Source organism: Pelophylax lessonae (assembly GCF_965119305.1).
Source record: "Pelophylax lessonae genome assembly, chromosome: 6".
NCBI lineage: Eukaryota > Metazoa > Chordata > Amphibia > Anura > Ranidae > Pelophylax > Pelophylax lessonae.
In genome coordinates, this window is record NC_138773.1 from 290,051,265 (window position 1) to 290,067,861 (window position 16,597).

General features: G+C 41.3%; 1 protein-coding gene across 6 annotated transcripts in view; it reads left to right on the forward strand.

Annotated features, from left to right (window-relative positions):
• LRP1B (LDL receptor related protein 1B) overlaps window positions 1–16,597 on the forward strand; it is a 2,177,452-nt gene that overhangs the window by 1,977,231 nt on the left and 183,624 nt on the right. For all 6 annotated transcript variants that reach the window (XM_082262163.1, XM_082262161.1, XM_082262165.1 and 3 more), the window contains 2 exons: window positions 4,070–4,199; window positions 13,907–14,013. In XM_082262163.1, the coding sequence (XP_082118289.1) occupies window positions 4,070–4,199; window positions 13,907–14,013 (237 nt within the window). The remainder of the gene's footprint in view (window positions 1–4,069; window positions 4,200–13,906; window positions 14,014–16,597) is intronic.

A 16,597-nucleotide genomic window follows, 5' to 3' on the forward strand; every position in this document is an offset into this window, starting at 1 on the left:
AGCATGAGTAGAGATGGACTGCACCCTAATTTGGAGGATGCAGCCATACTAGGAGAGAAGATGGCCGAAAAGTTACAGGGGCTTTTAAACTAGGTGATGTGGGAGGGTCCAGATGTAGAATTATCCAGCGGGGAGCAAGGTTCAGCAGGCATTATTGGGGGCATTAGCGGTAGGGTGACCAGAGATTCAAAACCCAAGGTAGGTAGGCTGACAAATCAAAAGTGTAGCCTCATAACATCTAATGAGGGTATAGTATGCAACCGGACACAATTTTGAGGTTTGTATGCCAATGTTAGAAGTCTGGTCAACAAGATGGGAGAACTGGAGCTGTATGAGGAGGATTTAGATTTTGTAGGAATTTCGGAGACTTGGTTTGACAGATCTCATGATTGACTGGCAACCATTCAGGAGTATTTCCCTTTATCGCAGAGATAGAGAGGGTAAAAAAAAATGGGACGGTATGCCTGTATAGCAAGAACAATGTGCAGGTGAATATGAGGGACGATATCGCAAATGGAGCTAGGGAGGAGGGAGAATCCTTATGGGTAGAGCTTCAAAGGGAAGGTACTATGGGGAAATAATATTGGACATATTTTATAGTCCCCCCAACAAGAGGAAGGAGGGGGAGGCAGACCTCTTATCGCAGCTTGGAAAGGCAGCAAGGATGGGAAATGTCATTATAATGAGGGATTTTAATTATCCAGATATAGACTGGGCAGAAGGAACCGCACATTCATCTAAGGTTCCTAAATTACTGGACCTACTGATTATTAACAATACAGACCCGATCAGGGATGTAGAAATATGGGGTAACTTAGGAAACAGTGACCATAGGTCAATTCGTTTCAGTATAAATCAAAGAAATAGGAAACACAAGGGTTAATACAAGGACACTGAATTTCAAAAGAGCCAACTTCCCTAAACTGCGCTCTTTGTTAGACGATATAAAATGGGATAAAATCCTAGGGACAAAGAACACAGAGGAAAAATAGGCATGCTTTAAGAACATACTAAAACAAGGTATTGGCCAGTGCATTCCAACGAGGAAATACATTTAAAAGAGCTAAAATAAACCCTGGGTGGCTAAACTCCAACGTAAAAATGCATATAAAAATGAAAGAAAGGGCCTTCAAAAATATAAGCCTGAGTGGTCATTGGCAGCATTCCAACATTACAAAGAATGCAATAAGAAATGTAAGGGTGCAATTAAGGCGGCTAAAATAGAACATGAAAGGCACATTGCGGGAGAGAGTAAAAAAAACACAAGAAGTTATTTAAGTATATAAATAGTAAGAAAGTGAGGCCAGAACACATTGGCCCATAAAGGACAACAAAGGGAATCTGGCTACAAAGGTCAGAGAGAAGGCAAACCTACAGATAAAAACCAACCAAGGGAGTTTACTCCCACTTTAAACAAACTGCTGTCAGGCTTCAGCACTTCTTGCTGCTTGTTGAAAGTCACTGAAGCCTGCTAGCAGCTTGTTTAAAGTGACATTCAGTACTCCTATTAAAATCTTTGTAAAAAAAAGTCAAACAGGAGGTGAAGGGTGCTTTAAAGGCTTAGAAAAAGCTGCTCAATGTTTGACTTTTTTGCAAAAGCTTGGTAAAAGTTTTAAAATCTCTTGCTGTTCACACTGCTCTTATATAAGCTGAATCTCATAGAAAACAGGCCATTATGTGTTGTTTACCAGGCTTTACCACTTAGAAAAGCCATCTATTGACGTCAATGTAAACACGCTGCAAATGCACTGCAAACTTGCCAAAAATACATCTATGGCGTCTACAGCACGTTTGAGATGTGTTTAAAAAGAGTTACTAGAGGAGATGATAGTATAAAAATCCATACCATGGAAAACGCAGAGGCGACGCAAACATATAAAAATGCACCAAAACAGGCCATTGTCATATCTTAGAGCATATTAGGTGTGTTTCTAGGCTCTCAAATTTCTTTCCACGTCTAAATAAGCCCTTAATTGCCCAAGGAAGAGTTACCAGTGGACAGTTCAATCCAAGCCAGCCTATTAGCTTGGGGAAAGTGTGCGTGTGTGTGTGTGTGTGGGGGGGGGGGGGGGCTGGGCTCTTGTTGGTTACAAGGGCATGTCAAACTTCCAAACACCTGACAGGTTATCAAAAATACCTTATTGACTTGTACCTTCAATGTACATTGCTGCTCGTACATGGGCCAGTTACTGTAAAATATTGAAAAGAGGCTGCACCAACCTTGTGCATTATCCAAGTGCTATCTTTAATAATGTATAATAAGAGATTTACTCACAAACACATTTATGATAAAAGCATTTGACAGTCCATAGTAGACGCAAAGCAACCAGGTCACCGAGACTGTTCCCAGCAGGTCGAAGAACCTTCCAGAAGGATGAAGCTTTTTGAGGGAAGATGTATGCAACATCCCAGATTGGCTCTGAGAAAGAGGGGATCTCCCCTCAAAATGCATCAGCCTTCTGGAAGGTCCTTCAACCTGCCCGGAACAGTCTCGGTGACCTGGTTGCTTTGCGTGTACTATGGACTGTCAAATGCTTTTATCATGAATGTGTTTGTGAGTATATCTTTTTTTATACATTATTAAAATTTTCACTTGGGTAATGCAGAGGACTGGTGTGCCCTCTTTTCTTTGTTTTACAGTGCTTCCATTGGGTTTCTCCAGTGACCCTTAGAGGGCAGCAAAACCTATGCTTCCCTCTCAATCACCAAGAACCTGTGATATATCCATTCTTATTACACCACCCTTGAGCGAAGGAGAATACTTTTGTACTGTCTGTTTATGGGCCAGTTATGGTGCTTTTCCACTGCATGGAACCGAATGGTTCGGCTCGCTTCTGTGCTTTACCACTGCTGGTACCGCATGGTATGGTGTAGGAACGGTTCGGTACGGTACGGCGGCGCTTTTCCACTACATGGAACCGAACGGTACGGCTCTCTAAAACAGTACCACCTCGATTGTGGCTCCAAGAGGTACCATACCGGTACCATATCCCACAATCCTTTGCATGCAGCTGACTGTTTGTCACTACTAGCCACTGATTGGTCAGAGAATCGTTGTTATCCCACACACTTTCCCACCCACTTACTTTAGTACTACTTTAGTGGAAAAGCAAACCATACCAAACCGTACCGAACCTTTCCAACACCGTACCATGCGGTACCATGCAGTGGAAAACCAAACAGGGCCAAGCAGGGCCAAGTAGAGCCGAGCCGGTACTTGCAGTGGAAAAGTGCCATTACTGTTTCTGCCAGAATATGTTCTTTTAGTCCAAAGTTATCTGAGACTTGACCATGTAAGAGCAGAACCTTTTTTTTTTAAGTCTTATCTGATTTCACATATGTAGATAAGGGGAAAAAAATCTGGTAACACGATGACCAGTGGTCAGCATACGATTATTGCTAACACCTTGTAAACCTTAGGCTTTATCACATGGGCACATGTGTATTTTTTACATGGAGCACAGGTTCTTACAGGCAAAGCTAACAGAAGGTCCTGTAGAAAACCGTGGACTACTCTTTTTTTTTTAACCTGTATAGACGCGGTTCACATTATCGTGTGTAGACACAGCTGTGTGTATGGTCCTATTAATTCCTATAGTGCTATATTATTTGCATGGAAAACTGTACACTGTACACGTCTAACTGTGCCATTTTAGACCCCTGGCTGAAAGGTCTCTTATTGTATCAAGCAGTGCCAATCACTTCTATCTGCAATCATTGGTCCTACATGTTGCACAAACAGCATATGAACCACATTCAAGCTTTGTTTTTGTTTTTGTTTTTTTTGTTTTGTTTTTTAGTGATGATTGGTAAATGAAAAATATCACCATTGGATGTTCCAGACAGCACAACTAATTTTTTAATGATTTTTTAATGATTCTCCACTGTTAGTTAAAAAAAATGAGGCAGCATAATGTAGATTCTCCTTGAGAAAATCTCCGAAAATATGTATTGTATTTCAGAATAAAGTTCAGTGTTCCATTTTTCAGTTTTATTGCATTGTTCTTTCTGTCTCTGAGGATTAAAATTAGGTCACTGAGTTCTTCTTTTTCATTGTCTGTTTGGGTAGAGAAACTGTGAGAATGGCTGCTCAAAAGACCAGTTCCAGTGTTCCACCGGTCAATGCCTACCAGCGAAGTGGAAATGTGATGGCCACGAAGACTGCAAAGGTGGAGAAGATGAGAAAAACTGCGAGCCCGGTACTGAAATAATTGATTTGAGGGTTCTAGAGGAAAAACCTTTCCAACATAGCTGCCTGTTTTAGAGTTCATTCTTACATAGAGTACAGTATTTCCAAAGAGAGGGTGAGGATGGCAATATTAAACATAAGCCTTTCCTGGGTCAGAGAAGTAAAACACTAGCACTTGAATTTCTTACATTATCCCTCTGCAGGCAATAAAAATCAATGCAGTAAAAAGAGAGAAAAAAACACTTAGGAGCTCCTATGAAATGGAGAGTGAATATCGCTATCCTCTGTCCGGTGTACTCTGCAGGGTTGCACATACAATTTAGGGCCCATTTATAAAATGCAGGCTGTGGTGCAGAGCATAAAGTGCCACATGGATATTTCTCTGCTCAATGCAGTGATTGGTGGAAAGCTGGTCATGTGGCTTTACCAGTTCATACAATTAGACTCTCCTCCCTGCTTTTTTGTCAATCTCCTTTCTTTCTTATTGTGAGCTCCACCCACTTAGGGCTCTCAAAGCCAGTGAAATGCAATGCACATGTATAAAGAACACCTCTTGTTTTTAATAATGGGCAATGCTACTTATTTTATTTCTTAAACACTTTAAGGGCCAGTTCAGACCACACCAGCATATGAATCACACAGGAAAGCGCTGTGCATTCCTGTGCGATTCAGACAACATGCAAAGCACACTCCATTTGCGATCTGTAGCGGATGTCAATTAAACGGCAGCCCAAGCACAGGTCACAAATAACGTGCTTTGCCCGCACCGGATCACATGGTACCCTGCAATCAGGTTACAGTGTGTTTTAAAAAATAGCACATGCACTACTTTGGTGCGGTGCAGTTTTATATTAGCCCATTCAAAATGAATGTGCTGAAATCACACCACACAGAACCGCATATGAATCGCACAGGAACTCACAGCGCATTCCCGTGAAATTCATGTGTGGGAATGGTGTGAACCAGCCATAAGTGGTCCTTTTTAAAAAGTAGCAGTTTATCCATACTGCGACCATGTAGCTGTCTTCTTAAATGGACACTTTAACCACTTGCTGACTGCGCACAGTATATTTACTGCGGCAGTCAGCCCCTCACAGGCAGAGCGACGTAGGTCTACGTCGCTAGCCTGTGAGGGTCTCAGAAGCGAGCGTGCGCCGCCGGATGCGCGCTCCCGCTCCCGCGCGGTCACGGACCCCCCGCGCGTGTGACCGGTGGACCCGATCGTCCGCCGGTCACTCACGATCGTCGGGGGAGAGGGAGAAAGGCAGGCGGCTAATGTAAACAAGCCGCCTGTCATTCTCCCCGGTGTATGAATGATGATCATACGGTTCTACTATGTAGAACCATTGATCACTGTTCATATATCACAAGCCACAGTCAATCACAGTTAGAATCACGCCCCTAGGGACACACATAGCCCCTCCCTCTCAAAAAAAGTTAACCCCTTCACTGCCAGTGTAATTTTACAGTAACAGTGCATATGTATAGCACTGATTACTGTAGAAATGTCACTGGTAACCCAAAAAGTGTCAAAAATGTCAGTCAAGGGTCCAATCTGTCTGCCGCAATGTCGCAGTACCGCAAAAAAAATTGCAGATCGCCGCCATTACGCGTTAAAAAAAAACAACAAAAATGACAAAAATCTTTTCCTTTGTTAGTAAATGCGATAACTTTTGCGCAAACCAATCAAAATACGCTTTTTGCGATTTTTTTTACCAAACATATGTAGCATAAAACAAATTGGCCGAAAATGTTAAAAGATTTAGATTTTTACATTTTTTTGGGGGGGGGGGGATTTCATATAAAAAAATGTGAAAAATATTGTTATTTTTGCAAAATTTTTGTTTATAGCGCATGATCAAAAAATTGCACAGTTGATCAAATACCGCCAAAAGAAAGCTCTGTTTGTGGGGAAAAAGGGACGTCAAATTCGTTTAGGTACAGCGTCGCACGACCGCGTAATTGTCAGTTAAAGTCACGCAGTGCCGAATCGCAAAATAGGCCCTGGTCAGGAAGGGGGTAAAATCTTCTGGGGCTTAAGTGGTTAAAGTAAGCTTGAAATTGGACATAACTGAAAAAATGCGTCTGGGTTAGAAACTGTGAAGTATTGGGATGCTTGGTGCAAACATACCAACTAAATAGTTCTTCCTTTAACCACTTGCCAACCGGTCACGTTGACCGTACTGCGGGAAAGTGGCTCGTTATCGTCCAGTGACGTAGACCTACATCGCTGGACTCCTCCCCTTGTAGGCGGCGCGCGCACGCTGCCGGAGGCCCGCTCCCGCTGTATTCAGTCACACCGGGAGTTGAGCCAGAGGAAGAGAGGCGGTGATCACCGCCTCTCTTCCCCGATCGTCGGGGATCGAGTGTGGAAATCCGCCCGCTTGTGTAAACAAAGTGGGCGGATCTCCTAAGTGACAGGCAGGGACAGATTACAGGATTCAGCATAGCTGAACCTGCGATCTGTGCCTGTGTCACTCAGTCCCCTCCCCCACACACTTTAGTAAGCACCAGGCATACATTAACCCCTTGATCACCAATAAAAGTTAACCCCTTCCCTGCCAATGTCATTTTTACAGTAACAGTGCATATTTATAGCACTGATTACTGTAGTAATGTCACTGGTACCCCCAAAAGTGTAAAAAATGTCAGTCAAGGGTCCGATCTGTCCGCTGCAATGTCGCAGTCCCGCAAAAAAAAATCGCAGATCGCCGCCATATCGCCGCCATTACTAGTTAAAAAAAAAACAATAAAAATGACATCAATTTCCCGTAGTTAGTAGCTGCGATAACTTTTGCGCAAACCAATCAAAATACGCTTATTGCAATTTTTTTTTTTTACCAAAAATATGTAGCAGAAAACAAATTGGCCTAAAATGTTGAAAAATTTTGATTTTTACATTTTTTGGGGGGGAATTTCATATAAAAAAATGTGAAAAATACCACCAAAAGAAAGCTCTATTTGTGGGGAAAAAAAGGACATAAATGTAATTTGGGTACAGCATCGCACGACTGCGCAATTGTCCGTTAAAATAACGCAGTGCGGAATCGCAAAATATGGCCTGGTCCGGAAGGGGGCAAAATCTTCCGGTCTTAAAGCGGTTAAAAATACGCTCATTGAGAATTTTTTTGTCAAAGACATGTAGCTAAATACATTTTGGCCTAAATATATGACAAAAATGTTATATATTGGATATTTTTTAACTGTCAAAGTAGAAAAATATTGTTAATTTTTCAAAATTTTTGCATTTTTTTATTAATATCGCAAAAAATAAAAAGCGCAGAGGTGATCAAATACCACCAAAAGAAAGCTCTGTTTTTGGGAAAAAAAGGACGTAAATTTACTTTGGATACGGCGTTGCATGACCACGTAATTGTCAGTTAAAATCGCACAGTGCCGAATCGCAAAAAGTGGCCTGGACGTAAGACAGCAAAATCCTCCGGTGGTAAAGTGGTTAACCAGTTTACTTAGAGCAGGATTTCTCAACCAGGGTTCCATGGACCCCTAGGTTTCCCCCTGAGGTTGCTAGATGTTCCTTGAGCAATGGGCAATGTCTGCCTCTCAGATAAGTTTCCAATGACACCATTGTTCCTTTTAGCTATTTGTAAGGGGGTAATTCTTCCTAATGATGACAAGATCAAGGAGCATTCTTCCTACTGACTGTCACACTAATGTGTCATGAGTTGTAGATTTTTTATTTTTAGCAGGGGTTCCCTGAGACCAGACATTTATTTCAAGGGTTCCTCTGTGTTGAAAAGTTTGAGAAAGGCTGATTTAGAGAGATAAAATGTGGGCGAGGAGGTCCTCAGGTCCATTTACATAGCCTTATCCCTGCCTTACTATGGCATTTGGCTAATAAGGAAGAAGTAACACAGACTCATTAGAAATCCAGCATACTGCTAACTTCCTGTAGCAGAGTGACAACACTGCTTGTGCTGTACTAAAATAGATAACAGCGTTGCCAGGACTACAGAACATCTCTCTTTCCTCTTGCCCCCATTAGATAAGAGTTAGGTGTTCTGTAGTCAGGCAGAAGAGAACTCATTTGGGGTTGACAAATTTGCTTTGAATTTCAGTGCAAGATAGGTTGGATTGTCAGCTTACTACAGGAAGCTAGGATCACACTGGATTTCTGGCAGGAACAACAGGTATTTTTCTGTACCTGCAGCATTATTACAAAACAGTAAAAAGTTCATGCAATGCAGAAATGTACTGAATATACCAAATAAACACTTTAAAGAGCAGAATCAGAGTTTCTTTTAGCACATCTCTCAGATAAAAATTCATAAAAAACAGTTCAATGTACCAACTTGAAGACACTAAGCAAAACATTTATTTGATTAACCACTTGCCGACTGCCTAACGCAGATCTACATCGGCAGTCAGCCCCTCACAGGCAAAGCGACGTAGGTCTACGTCGCTAGCTTGTGAGGGTCTAGGGAGCGAGCGTGCGCCGCCGGAGGCGCGCTTCCGCTCCCGCGCGGTCACGCACCCCCCCGCGCGTGTTACCGGCGGACCCGATGTCCGCCGGTCACTCTGCGATCGTCGGGGGAGAGGGAGAAAGTCAGGCGGCTTGTGTAAACAAGCTGCCTGTCATTCTCCCCTGTGTATGAAGGATGATCATACGGTTCTACTATGTAGAACCGTTGATCACTGTTCATACATCTGAAGCCACAGCCAATCACAGTAGAAAGCACGCCCCTAGGGACACACATAGTGTCCCTTTCAAAAAAAGTTAACCCCTTCACTGCCAATGTATTTTTACAGTAACAGTGCATATGTATAGCACTGATTACTGTAGAAATGTCATTGGTAACCCCAAAAGTGTCAAAAATGTCAGTCAAGGGTCCGATCTGTCCGCCAGCAATGTCGCAGTACCGCAAAAAAAATCGCAGATCGCCGCCATTACGCGTTAAAAAAAAAAACAACAAAAATGACAAAAATCTTACCCTTTGTTAGTAAACGCGATAACTTTTGCGCAAACCAATCAAAATACGCTTTTTGCGATTTTTTTTTACCAAACATAGGTAGCATAAAACAAATTGGCCGAAAATGTTAAAAAATTTAGATTTTTACATTTTTTTGGGGGGGAATTTCATATAAAAAAATGTGAAAAATATTGCTATTTTTGCAAAATGTACGCTCTTTTTTTGTTTATAGCGCATGATCAAAAAATCGCACAGGTGATCAAATACCGCCAAAAGAAAGCTCTGTTTGTGGGGAAAAAAGGACGCCAAATTCGTTTAGATACAGCGTTGCACGACCGCGCAATTGTCCGTTAAAGTCACGCAGTGCCGAATCGCAAAATACCCCCTGGTCAGGAAGGGGGTAAAATCTTCCGGGGCTTAAGTGGTTAAGTGTTCATATTGAACCAGAAATGTATTGACAAAAAAATATATATAATTAGCCTTTTTTTAAGTTTTACTTGGGAATTTAAAATAGTTTTGCAAAGTGAGATTCCTGTAAAATAACCTTTACCTGGATTGCCAAACCTTAACTTGTAATGAAAGTTATATAAACTTTTTTAAGGACACCTAAGGAATGCTCTGGTTAGATAATGATTTTCAAACACTTAAAAAAAAACAACTGCATTTATATCAGTCCACAGGTTTGAATTTTAAGTGTGCATTTTTAAAGTTGGAGATGGTTTTTATGTAGTTATTGAAACAGTTTCCACAGTCTGCATAATGGTGCATTCTCTACATAAAATAAATGTACCTCATTTGTGAAGCAGTGGCGAGACGGCTCACATTACATTATAATGCCATAAGAATTGCATGTCAAACTGCTATTTTCTTAGCCACAGGTGGCTCTCTTACTGCTTCTCTGTGGCCTTCAGCCTGTTTAAATTGCATACTAAACCAGTTTATACAGTCTACACTTCCCTAGTAATTTCACAGGTAAAAGCCTGATACAAATGTCCCTTAGTAACTGTAACATGGCTCCTTGCTGATTGATTCCAGTCAATCCATGCAACTGTTTCATTTGAGTATAGCATGCCTAGTGAATAGGTAAGATAATTTGTAGTTCCCTGACCCAAAGTTTGTCCCCCTCTTTCACAAAAACCATACATGAAGCCCTCAAGCCACTCAATCTTAGTGAGCCTTTCTATTTACCCTTGGTAAGCCTCCATGCCTCTCCATTTACCCATAGTGAGCCCCTCTCCTCTTCACTTACCCTACATGAGCTCCTATCTATCTACTTACCTTAATGAGCCCCCCCCCCTTCTCTCCACATACTCCACATGAGCCCCTTTCCTTCCATTTACCGTAGATGATTTCCCTCTTCTCCTTTTTCCCCTAGAAAGTCTCCCTCACCTACACTAAATGTACCCTTTGTGCCTCCCTTTCTCCTGTACTTGTTCTTAGACAGAAAATATATATATGTCCAATTAATCAAGTCCTTCACCTTCACCCCAAAAAAGTAGCCCAAAAATACTGTAAATAGACAAGGGGCTATGCCGGTGCTAGACCACCCACTCTAAGTGACCCCACTGACACATTCATATAAAAGTTACATTTTATTCATAACAATGATAAAATACCATACAGCAACAGTATAGTAAAAACATAACATAAAAGAAATTCAAGACCTCTAAATTCCACCCTCCCTGACCCAGCCTCACACAGGTGCACAAGATAGATGTCCCAGGTGAATGCACTGTACTTGTTCTTAGTTAACCCCCTTCAATTCTCCTGCCTTCAGTGAGCCCTTTTATTTATACTTCACTTTAATAATCCCCTCTTCTCTCATTTTATATTTAGTGAAACCCCTTCTTCCCAATTTTTCTTAGTAGGCCCCCTTCCCCTGCGCTTAATTTTCCCTTTGTGCATCTTTTGTCCACTGACTTAACCCTAATGGGGTTGCAGAAGGTGGGTTGAATGATACTAAGGGGTTGATTTACTAAAGGCAAATAGACTGTGCCCTTTGCAAAGTGCAATTGCTCTCTGCAAGTGCAGTTGCTCCAGAACTTAGTAAATGAGCAGAAACTCTGCTGATTTCCATCATCTAATCATGTGCAAACAAAAATGCTGTTTTTTTTTTTTATTTCCTTGGATGTGATTGGGTACTCTTTTCAAAGTTAATCCTTACATCATTTACTAAGCTCTGGAACACTTGCAGAGTCTATTTGCCTTTAGTAAATCAACCCCTAAGTATCAGTCAAACCAGCAGACCAGTGATATCTAATGACAGAGAAGAATTACTTTGAGGATGGGATGGGGAGGGGGGTGAGGTTTAGTGAGTATTGCGTGAGTATTGCATTGAAATTGCTTTATTTATTTTAACATGTCTTAGGCTATTGATTTTCTTTTTTAAACTTGACTTCTACATTAACAATTGAGCATTTACTTTGAGGTTCTTGGTGATTTTCCCAGACTGGAAATCCCCTTTCTGTTTATTACCTACATTTATCAGGCACTTCTTCTACAATAAACCTGCTGAATGTGATCCAGTCAATTAATATTCAATTAACCAACCTTTGTACTGAATATCTATAGAGAAACACTGGAAGCACTAATTAAGTCACTTGAATAATCATAATACATTTTCCCAGTAATTTAAAGTATAGTTTTAGAAAGGGTCTAATTTGCAGTTACCCAAAAGTACATCCTTTTACCTTTAAATCAAAAAAATTTCACATCAGTGACATTCTTATGGATAATACAAGCGGAGTATTTAAAAATATGCCAGCAGATAGACAGGCCTCTTAGGTATGAAGCAGTTCTGTCACCTCTCTGACATCACTACTTTCATAGTTGTGCTTAAAACTACAATGCCACCAATTATACTGAAAATGCCTCTTTTTTATTGCATTAACCAGTAACTTTCTTAAAAAAAATTGTGATTTGGTTAAACACCTTTATGTTTGCTTTACCCCATCCTGACTTTGTAGCTACAACAGTCTCTATCAGGAAAGGCTTCTTGCAAGGTTTTGGATTTTATTTGTGGGCATTGCATTTGTAATGTTAGGCACTGATGTATGACATAAGGACTTGGTTCACAATTGGTATTTTATTCCACCCCAGCGATGTTCAGTAGGGTTGAGGTTATGGATCTGTGCAGACCACTTGAATTATTCCACGTCAAACTCTTCAGACCATGGAGCTGGCCTTGTGGGTAGTCATGCTGGAATTGAAATTAACCTTCACCAAACTGTTGCACAAAGTTAGAAGTGTACAATTGACCAAAATATCTTGGCATACTGTAATACCAATAGTACCCTTTCTGTAAAACACCAGAACTTAATTATTTAGGGTGTTTATACTTTGATCATATAGTGTATATTTGCTGCGGCTCATGTCATCTAATGGTTGGCAAGCATCTACGTTTGGTGATGATTTTTAATACTGAAGGCATACATCCAGGGGCGTAACTACAGGGGTTGCAGGGGTTGCAATCGCAACCGGGCCCCATGCTCCAGGGGGCCCATGCAGCTCCCCTGTACACCTGGATAGGAGGGGGTGGGGGCAGCATGTAGAGAAATCACTGTCCTCCTTTTTCCTCCTGTAGCTGCAGGAGGAAAATGGAGGATATTGGTTCCTCTGTATGCTGCCCCCGCCACTCCTCCTATCCAGTTCACTTGTGTTCTGCTGTCTTTGGGCCCCTGTGTGCTTCCCTGGTCTCCCGCCCCTACTGTGCTCCCTCACCTGTCCTGCTGGCTGCTGAAGGGGATGGTTCACAATAGATAACCAGGAAGGGGTCGGTAAATATGTAATTTACCAGCTCCTTCCTTTTCTGAATGGACAGAGTCATAGTCAGTGACATTGTAAAAAAATAAAATAAAATGATAAAAAATAATACAATTAAAATACCAAAAAATAAAAACTGTGGTCCGTGGGTGAACTTCCAGGATCGCAAAGGTCAAATCTGCGACCGGGCCCTGGCATTCCACCACCATTGGGAGGCCCCAAGATGGCAGGAAGGGGGCCCACTGCAGAACTTGTGAAAGGGCCCCGAAATGAGAGTAAAGGGCCCCAGGATCAGTGGGAAGAGCCCCAGGCTTGAAGGGAAGGTCCCCCGGCCAGGGGTCCGGGGGGCCCTTCATGGTTTCTTGCACCAGGGCCCTGAAGGTTCTAGTTACGCCTCTGCATACATCAAGATGAATCTGCACCAAAGCACCCCACAAAGAAGATTACAAATGAACTACAAGCCATTCAATAATAAAACATATACCTAACCTTCTCTACTTAATGGATAATTAACGAATGCTATAACATTCTCTATGGCGCTTGAAAATAGCTAAGAGTTCATTGTTAAAGCGGAGTTCCACCCATTTTGGTGTTTATTAAAAGTCAGCAGCTACAAAAAGTGTAGCTGCTGACTTTTAATAAACACACACTCACTTGTCCCACAGTGCAGTGATGCAGGTGACAGGAGCCTCGGTTCTCTCCCTCTTCTCCCCATGGGGCCAGCATCACTAGTGTGGGCAACAGCTTGCACACTGCGCATCCTGAGTGGATGGGAAATCTTCTGCGACATGTGACGTGTCCCAGAAGATTGCAGGGAGGGAGGGAGAAAGGAGAACTTCCACTTGAGCCACATTGGTGGCCCAAGCAGAAGTGGAACTGGGTACCTGTCAAATCTAGCGACCCGCTCCCCCCCTGCAAAAAAATGACATGCCAAAAATGGCAAGTCAGGGGGTCAGAAGCACTTAAAGCGGAAGTTCCACTAGTGGACATATCTAATGTTACTTCTTTTTTTTTTTTTTTTACGCAGCCTCACCAACCTGTTCTTCCAGCGAGTATGTCTGCAATAGTGGAGGTTGTATCTCGGCCTACCTGAGGTGTAATGGTGAATATGATTGTGCAGATGGCTCAGATGAGGTGAGTGATGGATATCTATGCCTATTTGTTATTGTTTTATGTTAAGTGTGAAAGTTCCTGTTTTGGGAAAATAGAGGAGGTTGAAGGGGCCACACACAGACAATCCTTAATTAGAAAAAAAAAATGACAATTGGAAAGGGTTCGAAGATTAAAAAAATTCCCCATAGACAATGGATGGATTGTAGTATGGTCTAGTAAAAATAAAACATACAAATTGGAGCCAAAAAAAAAAAAAGGGATTGAAGATCGCCATCGAATTTATCTATTCAGAGCAATTTCCTGGGTTTGCTTTTATTGTTCCCTTCTCAAGCAGAAAATACCTTTCTTTCACTCTCCCACTGTTTTGTTTATAATCTGGCAACCAAAGGAAATATTCAGTGCTTACAGGTATGATGGAGCTTGTGATAGCTCTGGGCCAATCAGTGCTGTCACATAGGGAGTCTAATACCCTGAGCTATAATTTCAACAACGTGTTGCTGTCACAGGAATTCCCTTTGCTTCTTTGACTGAATGAAGCATTATAGGTGAACGTAAGGAATAAAGGTATACAGGCATGGCCAAAAATATTGGCATCTCTGCATTTCTTTTAGATAATGCACCACTTCGCCCAGAAAAGTGTTGCAAGTTCAAATGGTTAGACATTCTCGTATTTTTTTCTTTTGTTTGTATTGGTATGAAAGTGTAAAAACAAAAAAGCCAAATCTGACTCATTCCACGCAAAATTTCAAAAATGAACTGGACAAAATTATTAGCAACCTCAAGTTAATGTTTGGCAGCACACCTCTTGAAAAAAATAACTGAAATCAATCACTTTTAACCATTAATGAATTTCTTACACCTCTCTACTAGAATTTTGGACCACTGTTCTTTTGCCAACTGTTCCAGGTCTCTCAGATTGGAAGGGTTCCTTTTTCCAACTGCTGTTTTGAGATCTCACCACAGATGCTCTATGGAATTTGGATTTGGACTCATTGCTGCCCAGTTCAGTACTCTCCAGCGCTTTGTCTTAAACCATTTCTGAGTACTTTTTGACATGTGCTTTGGGTCATTGTTCTGCTGTAAGACCCATGACCTCTGATAGAGACCCAATTTTCTGACACTGGGTCCTACATTGCACTCCAGAATTCTTTGGCTAATCTTTAGGTTTCATAATGCCATTCACACGGTTAAGACATCCAGTGCCTGAAGCAGCAAAGCAACCTCAAAACATCAGTGAACCTCCACCGTGTTTGACTGTAGGGACTGTATTCTTCTCTTTAAAGGCCTCCTTACATTTTCTGAAAACAGTAGAATGATGGGCTTTACCAAAAAGCTGCAATTTTGTTTCGTCTGTCAACAGCACATTCCCAAAATGATTTTGGCTTCCTAGGGTACGTTTTGGCAAGCTCTTTGATCCGTTTTTCTCTTTCGTCTACGCCCAGGTAGATTAGCTACAGTGCCATGGGCTGTAAACTTCTTGACAATGTTGCACACAGTGGACACAGGAACATTAAGATCTCTGGAGATGGACTTGTAACCTTGAGATTGTCCATGCTTTTCCACAATTTTTGTTCTCAAATCCTCAGAAAAATAATTTGCTGCTCTTTCTCTTCTCCATGCTCCGTGTGATACACAGAGACACACAACAGAAAGGTTGAGTCAATTTTTCACCATTTAAACTGGTCAGATTTATATATTGTCAGCACCTGTAAATTGATACAGGTGAGTTAAATTACAAATTACAGGAGCATCACAAACTTGGAATGCAATCATTTCTTACAATTTTGAGAAGGTTTCAATAATTTTGTCCAGTCCATTATTGGAGTTTTGCATGAAATGTGTCAGATTTGGCCTTTTGTTTCTCCACTTTTTTCTGTCATACCAATACAAACAAAAGACATAAAACATGAGAATGCCTAAACATTTGTAATTGCAACAATTTTCTGGGCGAACTGGTGCATTATCTGACAGAAATTCAGAGGTGCCAAAATTTTTTGCCATGACTGTACTGTATGTGAGAGTCTAAATAAAGAACATGTAAAACACATATTTATTTTTAAGCTTACTCTCTAAAGGAGCACATGGAACATTTTGTTGCAGACTAAACGTGTGTGGATATCTGATAATTTACAGTAAATCAAACACACAGGTTAGGTGAGGACTATTGAAGAGAATTTCAAAGTTTAAACACATCATTCATGTGTTAAGGCTACTAGACAAGGACATTTTTTTTATTTATTGCTTGCTTTTTAAAGAATAGATTACAGTTTTTTAACACTTATATTATATCATCATGGGACAGACACTGGCTACTCTTGCAGACTCCACTAGTAACTCCACAAGGGTGCACACACCATTACCACTCAACAGTATATCTACTTTACATCAGACATGGGAGTAAGTCACAAGCAAGTCTCAAGTCTTAACCTTCAAGTCTCAAGCAAGTCCCAAGTTACTGTGGCGAAAAGCAAGCAAGTCAAGTCCCTGCTAGAAGTCAAGCAAGTCAAGTGAAGGCATTTATTTTGGTCAAGTCACAAATCAAGTCAAAATACTGATCTACCCCAATTTTCACCTTGAAATCAGTTAAAAGTCAGAGGTCAGGAAA